Source organism: Daucus carota, chromosome 3, assembly GCF_001625215.2.
Source record: "Daucus carota subsp. sativus chromosome 3, DH1 v3.0, whole genome shotgun sequence".
Lineage (NCBI taxonomy): Eukaryota > Viridiplantae > Streptophyta > Magnoliopsida > Apiales > Apiaceae > Daucus > Daucus carota.
The window spans coordinates 6,058,195-6,080,581 of record NC_030383.2 but is presented as its reverse complement, the minus strand read 5'-3'; the positions used below and the strand labels follow the sequence as shown (position 1 = coordinate 6,080,581).

At 36.4% G+C, this 22,387-nt stretch overlaps 4 protein-coding genes across 5 annotated transcripts; 3 read left to right on the top strand and 1 right to left on the bottom strand.

The window, feature by feature from the left end:
• Positions 1 to 312: 312 nt before the first annotated feature.
• LOC108210845 (uncharacterized) lies at positions 313 to 5,903 on the top strand. The gene is made up of 8 exons (XM_017382279.2): positions 313 to 578; positions 2,267 to 2,761; positions 3,491 to 3,665; positions 3,929 to 4,235; positions 4,632 to 4,704; positions 4,780 to 4,870; positions 4,961 to 5,040; positions 5,314 to 5,903. Exons 1-8 carry the CDS (start codon positions 486 to 488, stop codon positions 5,518 to 5,520), a joined length of 1,521 nt encoding a protein of 506 aa, XP_017237768.1. The 5' UTR covers positions 313 to 485; the 3' UTR covers positions 5,521 to 5,903.
• Positions 5,904 to 8,852: 2,949 nt separating this feature from the next.
• On the bottom strand, positions 8,853 to 9,944 carry LOC108212132 (NAC domain-containing protein 78-like). The gene has a single exon (XM_017383865.1). It carries the CDS (start codon positions 9,942 to 9,944, stop codon positions 8,853 to 8,855), a length of 1,092 nt encoding a protein of 363 aa, XP_017239354.1.
• Positions 9,945 to 10,691: 747 nt separating this feature from the next.
• Positions 10,692 to 12,591, top strand: LOC108211213 (mediator of RNA polymerase II transcription subunit 4). The gene is made up of 2 exons (XM_017382751.2): positions 10,692 to 10,885; positions 11,202 to 12,591. The coding sequence occupies exon 2, from the start codon at positions 11,212 to 11,214 to the stop codon at positions 12,412 to 12,414; it is 1,203 nt and encodes a 400-aa protein (XP_017238240.1). The 5' UTR covers positions 10,692 to 10,885; positions 11,202 to 11,211; the 3' UTR covers positions 12,415 to 12,591.
• Positions 12,592 to 16,279: 3,688 nt separating this feature from the next.
• On the top strand, positions 16,280 to 21,854 carry LOC108213420 (AP2-like ethylene-responsive transcription factor TOE3). 2 transcript variants are annotated; one of them, XM_017385210.2, is made up of 10 exons: positions 16,280 to 19,580; positions 19,720 to 19,745; positions 19,874 to 19,904; positions 20,002 to 20,089; positions 20,179 to 20,324; positions 20,423 to 20,467; positions 20,581 to 20,684; positions 20,787 to 20,923; positions 21,003 to 21,134; positions 21,439 to 21,854. In XM_017385210.2, exons 1-10 carry the CDS (start codon positions 19,174 to 19,176, stop codon positions 21,685 to 21,687), a joined length of 1,365 nt encoding a protein of 454 aa, XP_017240699.1. In that variant the 5' UTR covers positions 16,280 to 19,173; the 3' UTR covers positions 21,688 to 21,854. The 2 variants fall into 2 exon arrangements, with proteins under 2 accessions (XP_017240699.1, XP_017240698.1); XM_017385209.2 differs by having other exon boundaries at positions 21,000 to 21,134.
• The last annotated feature ends 533 nt before the right edge of the window (positions 21,855 to 22,387 follow it).

Below are 22,387 nucleotides of genomic sequence, written 5' to 3'. Positions count from 1 at the left end.
AGATCCATTACTCAAAATAGCATTGAAAGTATTACAGTTACGTGCTTTTTTAAAAAATCATTTAGTTTTATATTCACGTAAGAAAAGCATTTAATGATGTGACTATGCATTTGTTCAATTTTAATATGTGTAGACGTTTTATGAATTTTTATAAATAAATATTTTTTATCAGGAAAAAAGGAATTTTAATTAAGATGATAAAATTCAAATAATAAAATATTCCGTATAAAAGTGGACAGGTGCACAGTGCGTGGCCGCCGTTACTACATGAGGCAGTAGTTTTGGTGCAACCCAAGTAGACGGACACACGAATACAAAATACCAGTTCTAGTAATACAACCTAGTATATATACTACACAAGTACATATAATCCAATACAACTAACAAGCAGCTGCGTCTCGCTCTCTCTTTCTCATTCTTCTTAAAACCCCCCACCCCACTTTCACTTCTTAAATTTATTCATTCAATTCTCATTGTAACAATCCATGGAATCTGCACTGGGCAATATAAACAAAGATAATGAAGATGTGGACTCCTCTTCTTCTTCATCACCTCCTTGTGTTGTTGTGATTCCCCAGGTGATTTTTTTTTATTAGTTTCCATCTTTTCTTTTAATAATCTACTGAGATTTACCACCTTAATCTATACTCTGATTATTGTTTGTTTTTTTGATTTCTTTATTATTTGTTGGGGTCTTTGTTATCTTGTACCAATGCTTTTTGTTTAATTCATTGAACTTGTTCCACTCATGTAACTGCTTGCTTGTTTATCGAATAAGGGGTGTTCATGAATTTCTTGATTCGTTTTGGTTTGTAGGCTTGTTGTTTGATTTATTTATTTATGTATTGTATGTTGTTTTTCGAATAGCTTGTACAATTTGTAAATTATTGATAACCAGTATAGGGATAGTAGAGTTTGGATCCACACTCAAGTGATCTACATTGATATAAAACACTTATAAAACCATTTCAGGCGAATTCACCGTTCTGCTAATTTTTTTAATGAAGATCATTATTTTCCATTTTCATGTCTTGAATAGAAATCAGCTATGAATTGTATTCATACCAAAATAAGGAGTAAGTTAATTATCATTTATTAAAATATAACGATTTAAGAAGTAATCCAATAAATGCTTCCTCTTGGAGTCCCTGACCAAGCAAACTTTACCACAAATCATCATCTATGTGTAGATGCACCTCGTTTTGTAGTCATTTCGCCATCCTTGTGACTAAGCATCTTTCTTGTTGTAGTGAAGTTCCCCACAAGATTTCAGCACCTTGTAGTACTAATAAGAGTGTGTCTGGTTCATGGAACTTCAGCCGGGTTGATGGATTTGGAATCTTATTCCAGTGTGTTGGTGTTTGGTTTAGGTAACGATGTGTTAAGATGAGATCCTCATTCCCCTTTGGCCATTTCTATGCTCATTAACAATCCTAAAGACCCCTAAAACTTCTGGAAGGTTTACAAATCAACTTAGTTAGTGCCTCCTCTTTAATCCCCCCCCAAAGAAAAAAAAAGAAGAAGAAAAAGAAAAAAAGGCGCTGTTTGGTATACTCCATTTGAATTGGTGTGGGTGGAGACACTTCTCTTGCACACCCTCAGAAGCTTGATCATCTGCACCTCCAATATTAGGATCCTAACTATTTTTGGACTCTATTCGTAATTATGACTCTATAAAAGATAAGAATCTTACTACAAATGAAATTACCCCAGGATAAACACACTTTAGTTGTCATGGATAAGAATTTAACCAGTAGGATTCATTTTTTATTATATTCTAGAAATATTTCATCACAGCATCCCCTTGGGAGCTCATGATGTACACATGGCTTATGTCTACACCACACTCCACACCAAGGTGGTGCAGGCCTGAAAGATTATTTCGTTGAAAAACTCCGATTATAACAGCTTTTAATTGATAATATTACTATTATAAAATAAAATGAGGTGCCACTGCCCTGATCAATCATTTTGTTTATGTGTACTATCCATTGGATTCAACTTCTATATACATGATCCAACATAATTCATTATGGTGTAGAAGCAACTGCTTAGAGTCTCAACCAGAGTCATGGCTTTTTAGTAATAACATTTAATGAACAATCCCACTTCCCAAGTGGTGTGTATCTGACTGATTTAATGCCTGAAAGTATGGTGCCATAACAAATTGTTTAATGATGCTAAGTTGTTGTCTTGATTTGATTTTTGTTGCTAATGGTGTATGACTACCAGTTTAGCTGACTTTTATACACGATATATGGTGCAGGTTGAGGAATGTAGTGAAATAAGTGAAGAAACCATTGCCAGCCAACCGTTGGAGCTGCAAAACCTTGCTGTGGAGATTCCCATAAGAGTCCTTCAGAATTTTTCGGAGCAATCTGTCAATATAAACATTCCCATGACACCAAGTACAACTCCAAAGAGAGTGAATTTTCCCCGACTTCCTAGCCCTAGTTATGCTGAATTCAATGGGTCCTCTAGCCCCTCATCATCTCAAGGTAAATCATCCTTGAAATGCCTTCTTCCTAAGTTAGGTTTCAAAATAAAAAACACAGATTCAGATATTGAGAAGGCTGCCGTCCTAGCTCTAGTAGGTTCACCATCGTCGCAAAACAAATCTTTTTTCCCAAGCACAGGATCTCTTACTAGGTTATTTACCCCCAGAATGAAGAAAATGTCATCACTCCCAGTAACTCCAACAGCACACTCAAATCCAGAGTCTACACATGGAGGGTACACAAGTGATGTTCAGAATGCAGATGTAAGTATCAACCTATTGGTAGATAGAAAATCATTTTATTGTTTTTATGAAGAATCCTCTTTGAGTATAAGTTAACTAAACAAAATTACTGGACTACTAAGCTACGGAATAGGTCTACAAAGTCGATTATGATAAATTGATAATTTTTACACCAAAAGTAAAACAGACAGCCAGTATGATTTGCTTGTTCCAAGTTTCTTGTCTAGAGTTTGATTCCATGACCCAGGTATCTAAATAGGATGCCTCCCTGGTATTTCTTGAGATTACTTTGGCTATTCATGCAAGTCTATCATACTCCTTACTGTAGCATTCTGTTCTGCGCAATAATTAATAATTGAATATTGCATAGGCTGAAGTCCAAAGAAGATAATATTAATAGGCTCTTTGATGTCCTACCTATTACAGCACGGGACCCCTAAGTATTTTGACTTAGGCCTCTATATTAGTATCAGATTATCTCTGTGGGATTCGGAAGGGTATTAATATATGCTGCACTAGTTGTGCAGTACATGTATCAGTTCAATAGGTAATGAATTATGGATTCAGAGTTTTCCCTTGCTTTGTTATTTTTATATTAACAATGCATTCCTCTACTTTTTATGTCTCTAAAAGAAGCTTATTAAGTTAAAATTATCAGAAATTGCCTTTTTATAATTATTACCTTTTATGTAATGCTTAATGCTGGGTTATTAATTCCACGTCTTTCTAAAAATATTAGTTACTTTACAGAAAGGTTGGGACCATTTTGTTATTCACCGTTCGCACTCGGTGCCTGAGCTTAACAAAGATGGAAGTCTGAGGCAGCTGGAATCTTTAGGTGGGGTATTTCGTGTCGTTTCAATTGCCCCAAGAGTGACCGAAGGTACTAGTGCATCACCACATGCTAGTCCACCACTGGAAGCTGGTAAGTTTTCTTCCCCTACATATATTGATTTGTTCTAATTTTGGCGACATATATTGATCATGTAACCAATGATATCCAGAAATCGGAAAGTTAATATAACATTGAATGCTGTAGCCACTTCACTTAAAATGATATTGAATTATATTTCAGGGTCTAACAGGTACTCCGGATTTGGTTTTCCTGCATTTTCATCATACAGAGTACCTTGTAGGCATGACTATTTTCCATACTGACATGTGTGTTATTATAATTTGGTGGTTCAGGTGAAACTGATGATGACGATGATGGTGGTGAGCATATACTGGAAGAAGAAGCAGTCTGTAGAATCTGCTTGATTGAACTACGGGAGGATGCTGATACCCTTAAAATGGAGTGTAGCTGCAAAGGCGAACTAGCTTTAGCACACCACGAATGTGCCATAAAATGGTTTAGTATTAAAGGTAATAAGACGTGTGAGGTTTGCAAGCAAGATGTCCAGAATCTACCTGTCGCCCTTTTACGAATTCAGCATACTCGGTCCAACATCTTGCTAGGAAATGGAGCCCGGAATGCTGAAGCTGCAGGATACAGGTAAGCAACGGGACTTTCCTTGTGCCATGCACAAAAGGGGCACTCTTCTACATCCTACATATGATATACCCATAGATCTATTGGTGTCCTCAAGACCTCAACTGATATTTCATATATGTTTCTTGAATAAATTTAGAAAGCTAAGCAAATCAGGTGATTTTTTTTTTTTTTTTTGGTTTCTTTCTTAATGTCAAATTTTGTCAGTTTTGGGTGCACGCGAGCTGCACAAAATGTGTACTTCTGTTTAGAAAACTTCCCAGCATGTTATCAACCATTGTGCTTACATGCATTTTATGGGGAAATACTGACTCGCTCCATTCTCGATATTGCTTGTGTTGCATGAGTTTTATCGTGACTTCTCGGAAACCTGGCCTAAAAGGATCAATATTTGTCTAGGATTTGGCAGGATGTACCTGTCCTTGTTATAGTTAGCATGCTTGCCTACTTTTGTTTTCTGGAGCAGCTTATGGTAAGCCAATTACAGATTCTAGATTCCTTCTACATCAAACTAACCACTGTCCCTAATATTATTCCCTCAATGTAGCTCTCAGACATGGGATCTCATGCAATTACTTTATCTCTTCCGTTTTCCTGCATCTTGGGTCTCCTAGCATCCATGACATCGACGACTATGGGTATTTATTATCTTTAACGTTTATGATTCTGATATTTTCCATGGATGAGTCATTTAAGTTTTTTTGGTGCCTCTGTTATATATTTCTCAGTAAGAAGAACATATACATGGATGTATGCCCTCGTTCAGTTTGGACTGGTGGTTCTATTCGGGCATGTTTTCTTTTCAGTGGTAAGAGATGTTCTTTACTCAAAGTATTACGCCAAGTCAAGATAAATTACAGTTCAATAGAGAATGACTTGTGCACTCCAAAACCCCTTTTGTTTCATTGTATATACGTAGTAAAGGGCTAATAGATCGATTTTTAAGCAATTTTTGTCATTGAAAGCCATCCAAGAGATTTTTCATTTTGAGCGGAAAAGGTATTACTTCAAGAAACAAAAATCTGAAACTGGAATTCAGGTTATAATTCATATATTGATCATTTCTGTGGGGGATGTGCAGCTCCGAGTTCAGGTGGTTCTGTCAATATTCCTTGCTACATTTGCTGGATTTGGAGGAGCAATGTGTGGAGCTTCTTTTATAATTGAAGTGCTTAAATTGCACAGAAGGTGGGTCTTGTTGAGAAACCAACAGCACGATTCTGATGAAGCTAGGGAAGTGCAGCAGTCATCAGGTTCTGTTCACGCGCCTCACTCAAATCCGATCTAAGCCCAGAAGCCAAGAAATTTGTGAAAGGGAGCTAACTCAATTGGTTGCTAGTCTTTCTCTTTATACTCTGTAGTTGTATCTTACATTTACATTTCTTTCTTTCTTTTTTTCCAAAAGAAAAAACTATAAACAACGCTATAAAATTACTGACATAGCATTAGAACCATTTTTTAAATAGGAATATACTTATCTATGTGGGGGCAAAGACTTGCAAGTCATTTATAAATTAGATGCACATACTTAACTCTCGAGTTAGTTATAAGTTAAGCTAAACAGACACCATGTCTTGTATCGATGTCGTTTCTAGTCCATCTCTTTAGATTTCTTTCTATATATGGAAAGTTCAAAAATCATCATATAATAATCCAGAGATTTCTATGTTTTCTCTCTTCTCCGAGAAGAATGCTATGAATCACATGCTGATAAAAATTGTGAATATTCAAAGAATCACATTCAACCGATAATGATGTTTATTTAAGGAGAGAGTTCGCTCCAACAATATTTACATTAATTTATATATTTATTTATATTTCATATAATTTTGTAAAACTTTTATCTAGAAATCTAATATTTATATTAATTTATATATTTATTTATATTCAATTTTACACGAAACACGCACAAGAATGACACGAAACACGCACGAGAATAACACGAAAGTACACGAACCCTAAATGGATTGGTTTTGTGTTTGATCTTGGGTTGATTATCAAGTTGGTCACTGAAGTGGGCTAAATATATTAAGTTGGTCACTGAACTCAAAACGGTATGAAGATGGTAACTGAAGTGACCATAAATATCAAACAAGTAACTTGAAATATGAGTTCAAGTAATAAAAATATTATTTATAAAGTTTTACACATTATTTTTAAATGTTACCACAACCAACTATAAGGTTATGACTTCTAGTATTTAAAATAATATATTTATATTTTATCAAGTTTATTTATTATTTATATTTTATTATATAGTTATTTTCTTTGTTTTATTTAAAAATAAATAATATATAAACTTGATAAAATCTAAATATATTATCATAAATATTAGAAGTCATAATCTTTTACTTGGTTTTAGTAACATTCAAAAATAATGTGTAAAACTTTATAAATAATATTTTTATTGCTTGAATTCATATTTTAAGGTACTTGTTTGACATTTATGGCCACTTCAGTTACCATCTTGATACTGTTTTGAGTTCAGTGACCAACTTGATACATTATGCCCACTGTTTTGAGTTCAGTGACCAACTTGATACATGATGCCCACTTCAGTGACCAATTAGATAATTAACCCGTTTGATCTTTGAGTACACGACACGAAAATGTACCCGACATAAAAATATACGATACCAATATATTAACATGTCTATTCCAGCTATCAAAAAACTATTTTATGTCTCACACATTTTCAAAACCTGAATACACTTATAATTTTCTGCAAGTTACTCGACGTTTTGCTCTCGATTTTTTTGAAGAACTTAAGTGAATGGAGTGAAATACTGGAATGTGTGCTCCCGAGTTGAATAAAAAAGATAGGGTGCAATGTGCATCAACATAAAAACAAAATCAACAAAAATACTAAAGTTTATTTGGTTATATGTAGCCTTGAACCAAAAGTGGGACATCTTGTGAACAATCAAGAGCTTAAGCACTTTTTTGTTTTTATTGGAAAGTTTCTTCGCAGTTGCACTCATTTCATTCCATCTGCAAGTAAAAAAAATTTACATTCCATCTGGAAGTGCTCAAGCCTGGGGACTCCTGAGGCGCACAAGTCAAAAGCTGTACAATCATGTACAAATTATATGGTTGTGACATATATGGTTAGGCAGCAAATAACTAACCCAAGGCCAAGACAAGTCAAGTACCCGTACCACGAACTCGTGTGGTATGTTCACCAGATCAAGACATGATTAGATTGTGTTCTTCGTCACTGCAAACATGACGTTCCCCATTGAATAGGACTTGGAACACTCTGAATTGTAAAAGACAAGAAAAACTAGACATGTCTCCTGCAGTAGTTTTCACCAAAGTGACAGAACATATCAGAGATCATATTTTTAAGGACACAGGGGAAGAAATGCAGGCCATTAAGGTTTTGAAATTTGTTTAGCTTATTATTTCTTTCAATTGCCTCCAGTACCAAGGTGAAACACTCATCCTATTCTTGTAGTAAAGAAGAAGGTATTACCATAGCATCACCCCTAGTAGCAGGTCAGGTCAAGATTGTTCACACTGCTTTTAAAATCCCAGCATATATGCTCATAGCAAGTTAGAAACACTGCAATACCATAAATTGATTTATGCCAAAAATATCCCAACAGGCAAAAAAATTCAATGGAGCAGAGAGGCAAGCACCTCATCAGCAAGCACGTAAAAATTGCCTACTCTAGGGCAAAGTCAGTCGGGTAACTTTGCAACATAATACCAGATCAACGAAAGATAAACATCGTGCTTCTAATTAGCAGACCTCAGTTCCTGTTGTTTCTGTGACTTTCTCTAAAAAGGATTTCTTTTTATGGAAATTAAGAGAAATGATGTATGAATGGTGAAAGATATCGACTCCTTGTACAGGGAGTATTAACTCCATTGACGATATTAGTAACACAAGCCTGTTTAGGGCAAGACTAAAGAGACTTTATAATGAGTTTAAAACCAAAACAAACTATTCTACTTTCAAAAGTTCCATGCATGTTGAAGCTTAGCAGTTTGTACAAGACTGAAAATAAAAATTAAATTTTCTTACAGAGACTCTGTTAGCTGTCTTGACAAGACAAGTAATCAAATGCAAACTATTTATTTACGCTGAAACTTCCATGATAAACTATCAGTGTGCATGACATGTATTCATGCTCTTCTAATAGCAGTGCTTCTTACAGAACAGGGCCTGAGCTCATTAAAACAGAAATCCCAATTACCTATTAAAAACTAATATATAACTGGGTGAACGCCAATTGGCACTAAAACATAGATCCCAACTCTATAAAATGTAAATTCCTACCCAAATCCCCATCACTAAATAAGCATTGACATGGTAATTAACTTTTCTATTTTATCAGAAACATTTATCATAGAGTAAATCAAACGTTGTGCAGCAAAAAAAAAGACAGAAGACTTAATTCAGAAAAATCAGCAAGAACTTGCATTCATCTATCCCATGTTTTACATATATATATATATATACTTCAGTGTGCTAAATTATGCAAGCCAATTCAAAATTTACAGAGTAATTGAAAGAACAAAATAGAACAATAAGTAATGCATACATCCATCACTCGCATAAGCTGCTGTTGCTAATAATTATGCATCACTTGCCCCAGCTGCTGCTAATAATCACTAGAGACAGCTCTTCTTGTTCAGGCATGAGTTCTCTTTGTCTTCAAATTTTCTTTTCCCAGGTTTGCTGTTTTCAACAGGCTCCTCTTGGTGATTAAAATCCAGACATGCCATAATCGATTCTGTGTCATAACTACCTAGCTCATCCAAACAAAAATCTCCGCTAGGGAGGTCATCAAGACCGAAACCCCCACCACAATCATCCCAAACTGAAAGATCATTGATATCTAGATCATCCCAAACTGAAAGATCATTGTAATCTAGAGGTGCATACAATTCACCAACATCACTGTTTATCACAGCCAAACTTTGTGAAGTTACAATCCCGCTTTCCTCAACATTATCCACCGCGATCAGATTTTCTAAAGTCAGAGTATTTCTTCCATCAAGATCATCACAAACAGCACCATCTACTTTAGTCAGATAATCTGTTGTCAGACTGGTTCCCCCAAGATTTTTGTCGCTGTCTTCTTTAAATCGAGCTTCACTAGTACTTCCAGAAACACAATTAGCCATTGTGGCACCCGACTTGAGAGCAATAGTGGGAGTCTTAGAAGAATCGTGAGTGATTTTACAAATAACAACAGTATCCTCAGCAGAATTGAGGGGTTCATTAATGCCACTCAATCGATACTCATGCATTGTATACGAACCGAGTTTATTCAAATCAACCCCCACCCCAAGTGCTGCAGAATGAGTCTCATTGATTTCAAACACCAAATATCTGCTCTCGCCAATCAAATCGCCCTTATCATCCCTGATTTTCTTCCGACTTGTCTTGCCAACCCAAGTCCCACACCCCGCTTTTTTGGAGGTGTTTTTGGAAGCAGCACTGCTTGATAGTTTCGACAATCTGGTGAACACAAACATGTACTTCTGAGAGGGTTTAATACGAGGGGACTTGAGCCAACATTCATCGTTGGGATCAAAAACTTGCCATGGATTGGAACAAGGGCCATACACTTCTCTGTTCTTGACAAGAGTGCATGAGAATTGTTTTCTGGTAATCCTGGGCTTGAGATAATCAGCGATTAATTCTTGATCGAAGGGATCAAACCTCCACCCACTCCTTGTTTCATCATCATCTCCCATTATCTTGGTTTTTACACACTCAAACTCAAGCGCTTCTTGCAAAGAACAGTAGAGTTGTTGTAAACAGATATAGAAACTTGAAAGAAGTTGTAATCATAACAATGTGGATTCTTCGCTCTTTATATCTGATTTTCTGATTTTATAGATATAGCTTGGTGCCAGGTAAGGAAACCCCTGTCGAACGTTGGTGTTTCCATCCCTGTCTTGTTTAGCAGGGTTCATCATACTTGCGCACGTTTGATTTATACTTTATAGTTTATACAATATATGTACTTATGTAATCTTAATAATTTAGATAATTTCAAGTTAATATATTACATATAAAAAATAAAATAAAAATAAAGAAATATGAATTTTAACATATTATATAAAAAATTAATGAAATATTAAAATATTGTTTAAATAAGATGTTATATTAATATTTAATTGAAACTATAATATGAGTTTAGGGGTATAAACGAGTCAACAGAATAGGACAGTGTATTTCATACAAATTTTAAATTTCAAAAAACATCATTTAAATTATCATTTTATATGTTCAGTTTATACGAGTATTTGAAGTCATAGATTTTAATTAAAATTAAAATTTATTTTTGTATTCAAATATATCATTTGATTCTATTCAGAATTTCAATAAAATTTCTTTACACGAAAAAATAGTTCATGTTTATATTATGATGTTTGTTTCAACTTGATTGCAAGATAATTAAATTCAATAAAGGTGATAGAAAATCATAAAATCATTTGTAGCAATTTTTAATTTAAAAAAATAGGGAGAGAAAACAAACAAACAGTGATTTTCTCCAAACAAACAGATGCACAACAGCACAAGTGAAAAACATCAACTAGACCATCGGACTCGAGGTCTTACTAGTTACTAATCGTTTTGATTCGCCGGACATTCGCCGCCGGCAACTCTAGGCACCGGAGACTAGTCACAGGTATACGCTTTCTTTCCACGCGCCTCTATTTTTCTAATTATATGTGCTACTGTTCAATGATCTATTCATTTGGGTTCCTTTTCCAATATATTGATACACACACCTGTTTGTAATCCAATTGCTGTAATGGCCTTCTATATTTATTCATATTTATAATTAATTTTAGCTGAACTTTCGTTTGTGATGTTAAAAGTTTTCGAAACCCTAGGTTTCGATTAGTTTAATTGTCAATAGTTTAGGTAATTATTATGATAGATTGTGGTAATGTATTTCTATGTCGAGATTTTGAATTGTGGAGTGTACTGTTGATGTTCAGGAAATCGAAAATGCTTCAAAATGTACCTATTCAGTCACCTGCTAGGCTTGGTTTGCCCAATCCGAACTCACCTGCTCCTCCCAAATTCTCGTCCTCACAAGTTGTCCAATCTCATCACTCTCATCAACAATCGAACACCGGGAGTGCAGCTGTTACCATTACCTCTTCGGCATTGCTTCCGCTCCTTCCCCCACTCCCTAGAGCCCAGTCTCTTCTTGTACAGATGGCATCCCTAGCGTCGAGACTCTTTGAAGTTTCGCCTAATCGTTCTCATTGGCTGAGTGCCTTTCGTGGATCACTCCCTTCTTTTCTATCGTCACAGACCCAATCCTTGGCGCCAGTTCCGTTAGACTCATCGCCGTCTTCAGCTAAAGAAATTATTGCCTTGTTTACTACTCTTCAGACCCAGCTCTTTGAAGCGGTTGCCGAACTTCAAGAAATTCTTGATCTTCAAGATGCTAAGCAGAAAATAAATCGTGAGATTCGGGTTAAAGATTCTGCAATTCTTGGGTTTGCTAATAAACTTAGAGAAGCCGAGCAGGTTCTTGATGAACTTGTTGATGATTATTCTGATTATCGTCGCCTCAAGCGCTCAAAGCTGGATGGTAATGATGATGAAAGTTATACCACATCCATTGCAACTCGGATAAAGGTGAATGATATTTTATCATATGCACACAGAATAAGCTACACAACGTTTGCGCCGCCAGAATTTGGAGCGGGGCAAGTTCCACTCCGTGGAGCACTCCCACCTGCCCCGCAGGAGGAGCAAATGCGTGCATCTCAATTGTATGCTTTTGCCGATCTGGATGTTGGTATATCCAGGACAGTAGAAGATAAGGAGGCAATGATTGAGCCATTAATTCAATCCCCTGCAGCTCAGCCATCTGAATCTGCACTCGCTAATATGGCCACAATGCAAGGCATGATTCCTCCGAATTTTGTAATACCTTCAGGATGGAAGCCTGGAATGCCTGTCGAGCTGCCTATCATTCCTCCACCTGGATGGAAGCCTGGAGATCCAGTTGCACTCCCCCCATTGGATTCCATTTCTGGTCCCTCGCGGGTGGATGAGCAACCAGCACGGCCGATTATTGCTCCAGGGATATCTAAGGCACCTGAGCCAATACAAGTTCGGCATGTTCAGCTCGACATTGAAGATGATAGTGATTATACCAGCGACGAGGCAAGTTCTGATGATGATGAAGATTAATGAAGCCACAACAATGGTTGTGAAGGTGCTGGTAACTTTGAAAAGAGGTAATTGTGATATGAATGGTTTTTATGCTGAACTGTTTTAGTATTGGATGATTAGTTAAGAATTTATGATCATAGCTTGTAAGTTGTAACCAAAGATCAAAATTTCTTATAGAATTATCTTTTGTGGTCATAGATTACTAGGAGGTTATCATTGATGTCTTGATAGTGCTCTATTTACATTCATACTATATTGCTTGTGGCTGAAGTTCACTTCATTTAAGGCGGTCATGCAACTTAATGTTACACCAACGATATTAGGTATTACTGCTGATCATCTCCCATAATATTTTTTGATCCGTGATTTCCTTCCGGTATATGATTTATTTGGTTGCAATTTTTTTATGCTTTTTTGAAATTTTGTTTTCCCATTTTCTCTAGAGGATGACTGTTAAATGTAAACTTTTGTCAATTGGTACATTCCCTAGGTGTAGAACATTTATTAATTTAGGGTCGAACTTGAATATATATATATATATATATATATATATATATATATATATATATATATATATATATATATATAGCCTTGTGATCAGATACATACTAAAAGAAACTAGTCCTATATGACATCACCCAACCCCTAGATTTCATCACCCAGACACCCACCCCCTACATCACACCACCCACCCGGGGTCCACCCCCGATTCCACTGCACTCATTCCACCACTCATTCCACCTTGAGTCCACTAAAGCCTCACTAAGGCTCCGGACAAGCCCCAGAGGGAAGAGCTAATACTTGACCACACCTCCTTCCTTCCCACTAGGTCCCACCCCCGTCCACTAGGCCCCACCTAGGCCTTGTCAAGGCCCGCCTCGGGGTTCGTTCTTGGGGCCCACAAACCTACCCCTTATTTTAAAAGTATTGGTTTATATTTTAGTTTGTATTTAGTAGTTTGTACCAGAGTAATACACTATATATGCGCGTTGTATTATTTTAGTTTGTAGTTTTTATTTAAAGAGGTTTGTACTAGAGTAGGATCCTATATATTTATATTTGATTCTGAATGTCCATCTATTTCAATGAACAATGATATCGAAATATATTCTTTTTATTACTGTCTAAAGCGAGAGACCAAAAATAACTAGTAATATATTAAGGAATGATGAAGATTTTATTTATTTTTAAATCATGGCCCAAATGTGAAAAATAACACATTAGAGTGCATAGGATTCTTTCTTCTTTTTTTTTTTTGACGGAAAGGGAGAGATTTTATTAACTTGCGCAATCTTCCACAATACAATTCATCACAATACTAGGGATAGAATTTCTATCAAAACTACGATCTGGATATAAATATGCTACCCTAGCTAACTGGTGGGCGGCACTATTTGCAAACTGTTTAATAAAATGCAACTTAACGTCGTTTCTTTGACCAAAGAGCCTCCGACAGCTTTCAATTTCCTTTCCAAGAGGAGATCTCAGGGGGACTCTACTTCTGATAGCCTGTATAACCACCAGGCAATCAGACTCTATCTCGATTTGCTTCCATTTACTCCTGTCACTCCAACTCAAAGCTTCCTTCACTGCTATAGCCTCCGTCCATTCTGCAGATTTCAACCCTTTGTACACTTTTGTTTGAGCATGTAATAGGTCACCAGAGCAATCTCTAGCCACTATCCCAGCAGCAATCTCTTCTCGATCTTCAAAAATGGTTGCATCAACTGTCACCTTAATAATATCTCTCTGTGGTTTTACCCAATTACTTGCTCCATCTTCATCATAACTAGGCTGAAGAAGAGCCATAAAAAGAACAAATCCGGTTACCAATATTACTTTATGAAGTTCACCTCCTTCATATAAACAAACAAAAAACCATAGCTCATCTTTATTTCCCTTTCATCTCTGTGCCTCCACAAATACCCTCTGTTGCAACATCTTGCCCTCTTGTTGACATTTAGTTGCAGCCACAAACTCCATTCTGTTAGCTGCCAGCAGGGTTGCTCCATCCTTCAGATGTTGTCGGCTTTGTTCAAGCCAAATGTCAAATAACTCCACCAAGTCCTGTGGAACCAGCCATGCTGTGGTAGAACCAACCAAACAGGTTAGGGTTCCTCTAAAATATGTGCTGTGGTGGCGGAAAATGTTTGCATTGACGAGGATTTGCGTTAATGGCACTGGAGACCGATAAGAACCAGATGATACTCACAGTTGCTTTTGTAACTGCTGTCTTCTTCGGTTTGTCTCTGGTTAAGGCGTGTGGTCACTTTGCATTTTAATCGATTCCGGAGCTTCGTCTTGTCATTGTGATTCCAGGAAGGGCGTCAATAAAACATCTGTAGCAATCAATGCGCTAAAGGGTGCTGGTGCTTATGGCAATGCCCAAAAGACCAGGGATTGTATCGACATTCGTTCTAGGAAGGGCAAAACGAGAAATAAGTGTTAGTTTCTTGTAAGGGCCAGTTTGGCATTGTTGCGTGCCAGCTGTGTGGAAAAGCTATTTGATAAATAAATAAAAAGTCTCGACTGAAGGTTAAAAATATATATTGTAGGTTTTTTTAAGATTATCATGAAGGCAGGAGCTAATTTTTTAAAAAATTTGTTCTATTAGTCTCCTGATAAGCTGTGCAAGTTGTTTACTCAGCAGCTACAAATTTTAGTTGTTACCTGTAATTAGCTCTTTAGGATAGCAATGTGGTAATATCAACCAAAATGTGGTAATGTTCGGGAAAGAGATGCTAACGGGCATGTTGAGGATTGAGAAAAGTAAGCTTATTAAGGTATTCAGGAACATGTAACATTCTGATGTGGAGCACCTTAAATCTTGTTGAAACTTGAACCTGAGGGCCATCATAGAGACTTATCATTTAAACCAAGTTTAAGATTGAATTCAATTTTCAGGTTGTTCGATAAGCCTTCTGAAAGTTAATATGGTGAATTCAGTATTTTCCCGCCTAGGTTAATATGCTGAATACTGATCTTGCTAGGATCGTGAATTCATGAGTCTGAGAGTTCAGTGAGGTCGAATAAGGTGGGGGAGATGGCTTCAGTTAAGAACCTACTGAAGAATATGAAGTATGAACACTCTTGAAAGTTGTATGATAAAACTAATGACGACTTTCTTGGCAGAAGCTCGAGGTGTGGGTGCTAAGAAGGAAAGAAGGATGATTTGGGTGGGGGGGGTGGGGGGGTGGGGGGATGGGGTTGAGGGTAATTAAGATTTCTGGGGAAAGTATATTATATGAGGAATTCAAGTAAAACAGTATTAAATTTCGAATAGTGATCTCTCTATAGTCATGGCAGTAATCTCTCTTTAAGTATAAACTTGAAACCTAAAAAATTCTAAAAGGTATTATTCTTATTTATAAGATAACAAATAGTTCTTATGATTGTGCTTCCAAAGCCTTTTATGGTTTATCCCTGTTTGTTTGTTTGCGCCTTTTAAGCGGCTATACTGCAATGGGGAAGAAGCTTTATAAGAACAGGATGCGGTGACAAGGGTAATATACTAATATTGTTATTGATCAATTCTGAAGCAACTATTAATTCTAGTTTATGTGAAGACATGTATTATCCTAGGCTTTCCTGTAGACAAGGTTCTGAAATGTTAAAATTTTATTTATCAGGTCACTGGAGTTTGATTGTTATTGGTCAAGAATTTTATAATCTGGAAACAATCCCCTTTAAAAATAATGTTATAAAGCATTAGTTTTGAACAAATACCTGGTTATGATAGTTAAATGCCCTATTTGCTGTGGGTAAAAAAGTCATTCTTTTAGTGATTGGTAACAAATACTATTCGTCTTCGTCTTTTGTCACCAATGTTTCAGATCTTTGATAGTATGTGCAGTACAGTACTTTTTTCTGCCCTCTCTTGCAGGAGGCAACCAAGACAAGGCAGCTAGAAACGGTTGGTACAAAACTGTGATATCTGAGAATTTATGAATTTAAGATATCTGTGACCGACTATACAGAACTTTATTTGAGAATTTATGAATTTTCAAAATGCTGTTAAGATTTTAATTTGTTTTGCTCTTGATACATGGTTTCTGTTTCGATATCTGTTGTCTTGAACATGCATGAGATTGAATGGACCGCATTCTCTAAAGTCGTTATACTGATATCCAGTTTTCTCCTTCGCCCTTTTAGTGTAAAAGAAATCCTGGAGCTATCTTTTTAAGCATTACCTACATATATGATATATGTGGTTGGATGGGCCATTTTTTCTGGACCAAGTCGTCATTGTTGAATTCCTGTTTTCTTGAACATCCATATAGTGGCGAAACTCTGAGCATTACCTTCTATATGCATTCTACATGACTACATACATATATAAATTAAGTGAAGTAGCATATTCATTGAGTAGAGTGCATTATGTGTGTTTGTGCTATCTTTAGAATATTTATTTTGCAATACATACACTTCTGAAACAAAATCGTTGTTCTTGTTTTGCCAACTTTAAGCTAATTATATGAGGGATTTTGTCGTCTGATTTACATTTTGATAAATTTGTCTGTGTTGACCTGAAGAGCAGTGTTAAGAATTGGATGAAGAAGGCCACTTAATTTCCTAAAATAAACGAAAACAACAATCCTTGTAATCGAACCGCCCAAAAACTGTCCTTAGCATGTTTCTGAAAAGGAAAACCATATATGCCTGGCCGAAAATAACACCAATTAGATATAAAAGATGTGATGTCAACTTCATATTCAATGAAAACTGTATCATCAAGTGTGAAAGTTGGCAATATGTATGTGGTAGGTGTGTATATTACATATTCATATTTCCATTGCTGTGAAATATGATAATGAAAGAGCTCAAAAGAGAACATGCCATGCCAAGTGAAAGTACTAACTGCTACCATTGACCTGATGGATCTGGTTAATAGATTGAATGCTAAAATCTGTGTGGTTGGTTGAGTTTACCATTAGTGTAAAGTGCGTGGAAATGTGGAGTTTCCTTAACTAGAGTGGAAGAAAGTGACAATTCAATTCCTATTGCCTGTGATGTGTTGATGTTTCTTTTTCTTTGTTCCTACTGTGCTTTGTTGTAAAAAAATACATGCTTGTAAGTATATCCTAGGAAGCAGAGGTACAATTTATGTATGCTTGTAAATGAAATAGGATCGAGCATTTGAATTCATTTACATGCATCCAGTAATTCTGTAAATTACTTCTTCCGTCCCCTCCATTTAATTACTTTCTTTATCGGGAAATATCTCAGTTTTTTGCATTTAAAATTTTATATTACAAAAATAAATCTCAATCACTAGTTTCACCTGTTTTTTTTTCAATTTATCAATATTTTCATTAATTTACCAAATTTTCACGTTATTAAATATATTTTTCTTAATTTTTGTATTCTAACCTTAATAGTATAAGTGAATAGTATTATTATCGAAGTTTAAATATGGATCACCGCAGGGACTGGTTATTGTAAGGGGTGGCAGTTTCGGGTAACGGGTCGTGTTCGTGTCAGCAATCGGGTCAATTTCGAGTCGATTTCGGGTCAAGCTAAAATCACTTAAAATTGAAGTTATTAGAAATGAAATTAGAATTTCGGGTCATGTCGGGTCCATTTCGTGTCAAAACGGGTGATTTTCGGGTCACTCTCGGGTTTTGTCTCAGTAAATCGGGTTACGAGTTTGGGTCGGGTTCGGGTCGTGTCTGATATTGCCATTAGATGGGCTAGTTGTTCTGGAGAATGGTAATAACGTTGGAACTTGGTGCAACATTCTAATCAAATCAGATAGTTGTCTGCCTATACTCTAGAATTCTGCCTCAACACTGTGTTCTCTCTTGTCAAATCTTTCACCCCTATTAACCTCTTCTACTATGTGCTTCTTACTCTATTCGTAACATGCTCCAGGTCATCGCATCTATCATTTCACTTGGCTTAACCAAGTCAATAAATCCAATATCATATCATTATTATCATCCGGTATATACTATATAGTATATACACAAATATTTTATTGTTTTTTTAAAAGAAATTAAGCAAAATGATGAAGTTGCACATCTGTAACTTAACTTGGGTTGTTGGACGCACAATTAACATCTTACTTCAAGCAAGTATCTTTGTCACTAGTATTTAGCAACACGACTGCTATCATATCACCAACACTATCTTGCTTCCAGATTACAACATTCCCTAAAAGAGACAGTAATATTGCACAAGACAAGTAAAATTGACGAAGAAGAGAGAATGAATGCACTTTTACATTAATAGTTGATATGATCCTGATTAATCATTTGAAAACAAAATGATTATCTGTTTAACTCTTCTTTTCACGATCAAGTTTACGATTGTTTACAGTTTGAGAATTTGTCCCGGTTGGGTTCCGATACTTGTTTTGTTCTAATAAAATTATTTGTTTGTTAAAGTCTTTAATTAACGGCTTGCGAAGTCAAATTCAGCCCGCGACGAAGTATAATAATCCTAGTATGAATCGGAGCGTTATTGCTCAAAATATTCACTCTATACTATCGGTACCAACACAAAACGGCTACTGTGGAGTCCCAAAATTATCATAATTTTCCGATTCTCGTTTACAGTCTCACTATAAAAGACTTGCAAGTAGACTAGACAACTGTTTGAACAATGGAGACCAACAACCTTCCTTAATAGTAATATTCCTACTCCCCTCCACTTGATATTCCATTTTACGGCTCCCTAAAAACACACACTTTTTCCTTACACTATCATTCTATAAGCTCACATCCTCAAATCTTGCTTGTGTCTCTGTAACCGCTTGTTCTTATTACAACTTTAACTATGTTGGACCTCAATCTCAATTGTCTTCCCTCAAGTTGGTTCCATGATCCAGCTGACTCAAAGCATTCTTCCAACTCCTCTGTCGTCAACGTTGACACATCGAGCCATGCTGGCGACGAGGAGCACTCGAATCAGCCTTATCATGAGCATTGTTTCGGCATTTTGAAGTCAGGTGGTGAACAAGTTGATGAGCATGGAGAGAGTTACAGTGAAGGCAGTGTCGTAAAGCCAAGATTTACGACGAAAGAGCTGTTCCCTGTTGCAGGAGAGCCGCGGCTGATGGACCCTCTGGTGCAGCAGCAGGGGCAGCAAGTGAAGAAGAGTCGAAGAGGGCCGAGGTCTAAGAGTTCTCAGTACAGGGGAGTCACCTTTTATCGCAGAACTGGACGATGGGAATCACACATATGGTTAGCTTATTGTTGATGCATCTTTTTTAATCATGAAAATCTACTAGCTTATGATGCTTGTAATGTTGTTAGTTGTACATGTTCTTGTACTGATCGACTTTACTGAGATCTTTTTTTTTTTTTTTTGTTTATTATGCAGGGACACTGGGAAACAAGTTTACTTGGGTAGGCTAATATGAAACTATGATTTTAGTTCTTCTTGCTTTATTCTCTAATTGTAGATTTTTTTTTGTTTGAGGTTATAGATTTGAAGTGACTGACTTTCTTTATCTTTTTTATATATATACTTGAAGGGGGATTCGACACTGCGCATGCTGCAGCTAGGTAATGGATAATGGTTGTTTGTTGTTTCCGAGTTATTATAAGACGCGTAAATTTATTAGGAGATTTAGCTTATTATGTTTTGATTTTATGATGTCAGGGCATACGACCGAGCTGCAATTAAGTTCCGTGGAGCTAGTGCTGATATCAACTTCAACATTGGTGATTATGATGAAGATCTTAAAAAAGTAGGTTGGTTTTTAGGTTGCTATCTGTATCCAGAGTTGTTGTGCTTGCAATATGAACTGAGGTAGTGTTTGTCTTCATTTTTGTACAGATGAAGAACTTGACCAAGGAAGAGTTTGTACACATACTACGTCGACAGAGCACTGGGTTCTCCAGAGGAAGTTCGAAGTATCGAGGAGTTACTCTACACAAATGTGGGCGATGGGAAGCTCGAATGGGGCAGTTTCTGGGGAAAAAGTCAGACAGCTTATTACTTAGATTACTTCTTTAATTATAATTAGAAAATTTAAAAATGTTTTATTTTCTGTTGCTGAAATTTGTAAATTTTCTTCCAGGTACATCTATCTTGGGTTGTTTGACAGTGAGATAGAAGCTGCAAGGTTTGGGTTAATTAACCTTGCTCTTACTAGCATATCTTTGATATAACATGTATTTATCTATCGATTTCCATACATAGCTTCTGGTCTAACTATGTTTTGGCCTTTTTAATCAGGGCTTATGACAAAGCGGCGATAAAATGCAATGGCAGGGATGCAGTAACCAATTTCGAGCCAAGTACTTATGAGAATGATTTATGTTCTGAAGCTGAAACTGGAGGTACCTGCTCAACTATATGTTTTACTGGTAACTTACTAACAATGTGCGTATGTGGTTCATATTTGAAAGATTCTGATAAGTCTGTTAATAAATCCTTTTTAGGCAGTGGTCAGTATCTTGATTTGAACTTGGTAATGTCTCCACCTGATTTTGCTGATGGTGCTAAAGGGACAGATGATTTTGGGAGTTTAAGTTTCCAGAATCATTTGAAAGACATCCCTGCGGTTATAAAATCTAGGGTAAGCCAAATATAACTTCAGTACCTAAGTAGATTTCCCGCAAAAGCTAGCTTATTAGTATACTCGTTGTCATCAGCAGAAGGTGATTCAGATAGAGGAGAGTTCCACTTCTGCAATAATGGGAACTCCACTGCCCCTGGGCCAAGTTTATACGCAAGGGCATCCCTCATTCTGGAGTGGGGTGAATTCAAGTGTTCTTCCTATCTACGAGGTATGCCAGCAAACATTATGTTGCTGCAGTTATATTTGATTGTAAGTGATTAGTTGGTACTTAAAATTTTCAGTATCAGGGACCTAACTCTCTTTATATAACATAATGATCTACATTGTGATATCAATTTCAAAAAATAGCTCCGTAGTTTTTTCCTTTTATTTTCTAAAAAGAATTGGTTAAGATGGTATACTTTCATCCCTAACCTAACAAGTCGATAGAAGGCCTCATTTAATTGCTCCCAAAATTTTCAGTTGTTGCTAATTGCTTTCTGTTTGTCTTCTCCATGTGATTACGTATACAGGGAAGAGCGATGGAGAAGATTATTGAAGCTGATTCACAGCCACTCTGGGCATGGAGTAATCAAGGACCTTATGCTGAAGCTACTTCAGTGCCACTCTTCTCTACTGCAGCATCATCAGGATTCGTTACTTCAAAGGCTAATGCTTCATCAGATGGTGTTTATTATCCTCACTTCACCATCCCGCCCCATCACTACGCTCCTAAGCCATGCCAAATATCGACGAACACTAACAGTGTATTCTATTACTGAACCACAAGTTCGAGTTCAGTCTGAGTTCAGTCTCTTCTTTGTTAGAAGTAGAAGACACTATCAAATTAAATTGTTCGTTTATGCTTTCTGTTCGTATGGAACATTTTAATCTACATTCCGAAAACTACATGAAGGTTCATTAATATTCAGGCAATCAGGCATGCTATTTTCACTCCATTGTATCTATTTTTCTGAAACTGGAATGCTGCTTTCTTAACAAGCTCAAATTTTAATGAAATGGGATGAAACAGTTAAAAGTGTAGAACAGTAGTGGCGCAATAGAGACTAGAGAGCAAGTGGTGGTTAGAAAGTTGTAACCACTGATTGTCTAGTAGTATTATTGGACCCAGAGTACACTTTCATAGTTTCATGCACAGAACTTGGCACATCACCGATACGTGTCGAGCCCTCCGCCCCAAACGTAAACAATTGGATGAGACGGAGTATAAAATATAAAATATGTAATGTGAAGTTGTAAATTGCACCTAAAGTATAGGCAGACTAGTTCTATATGCATGCACCAGAAACCAGATGAGATGAGATTAATAGTGCAGCTAAACAGAGTGTACAGACCATTCAGTAAAATTGCAGCTGTCCATCTACTTAGCAAACAATTTCACAGCTTTTGACCTATATGATTTAGAACAACACTTGAGATCTTCAATTTTCAAGGCCAATAAGTAAGCCTGCTGCTACAGCA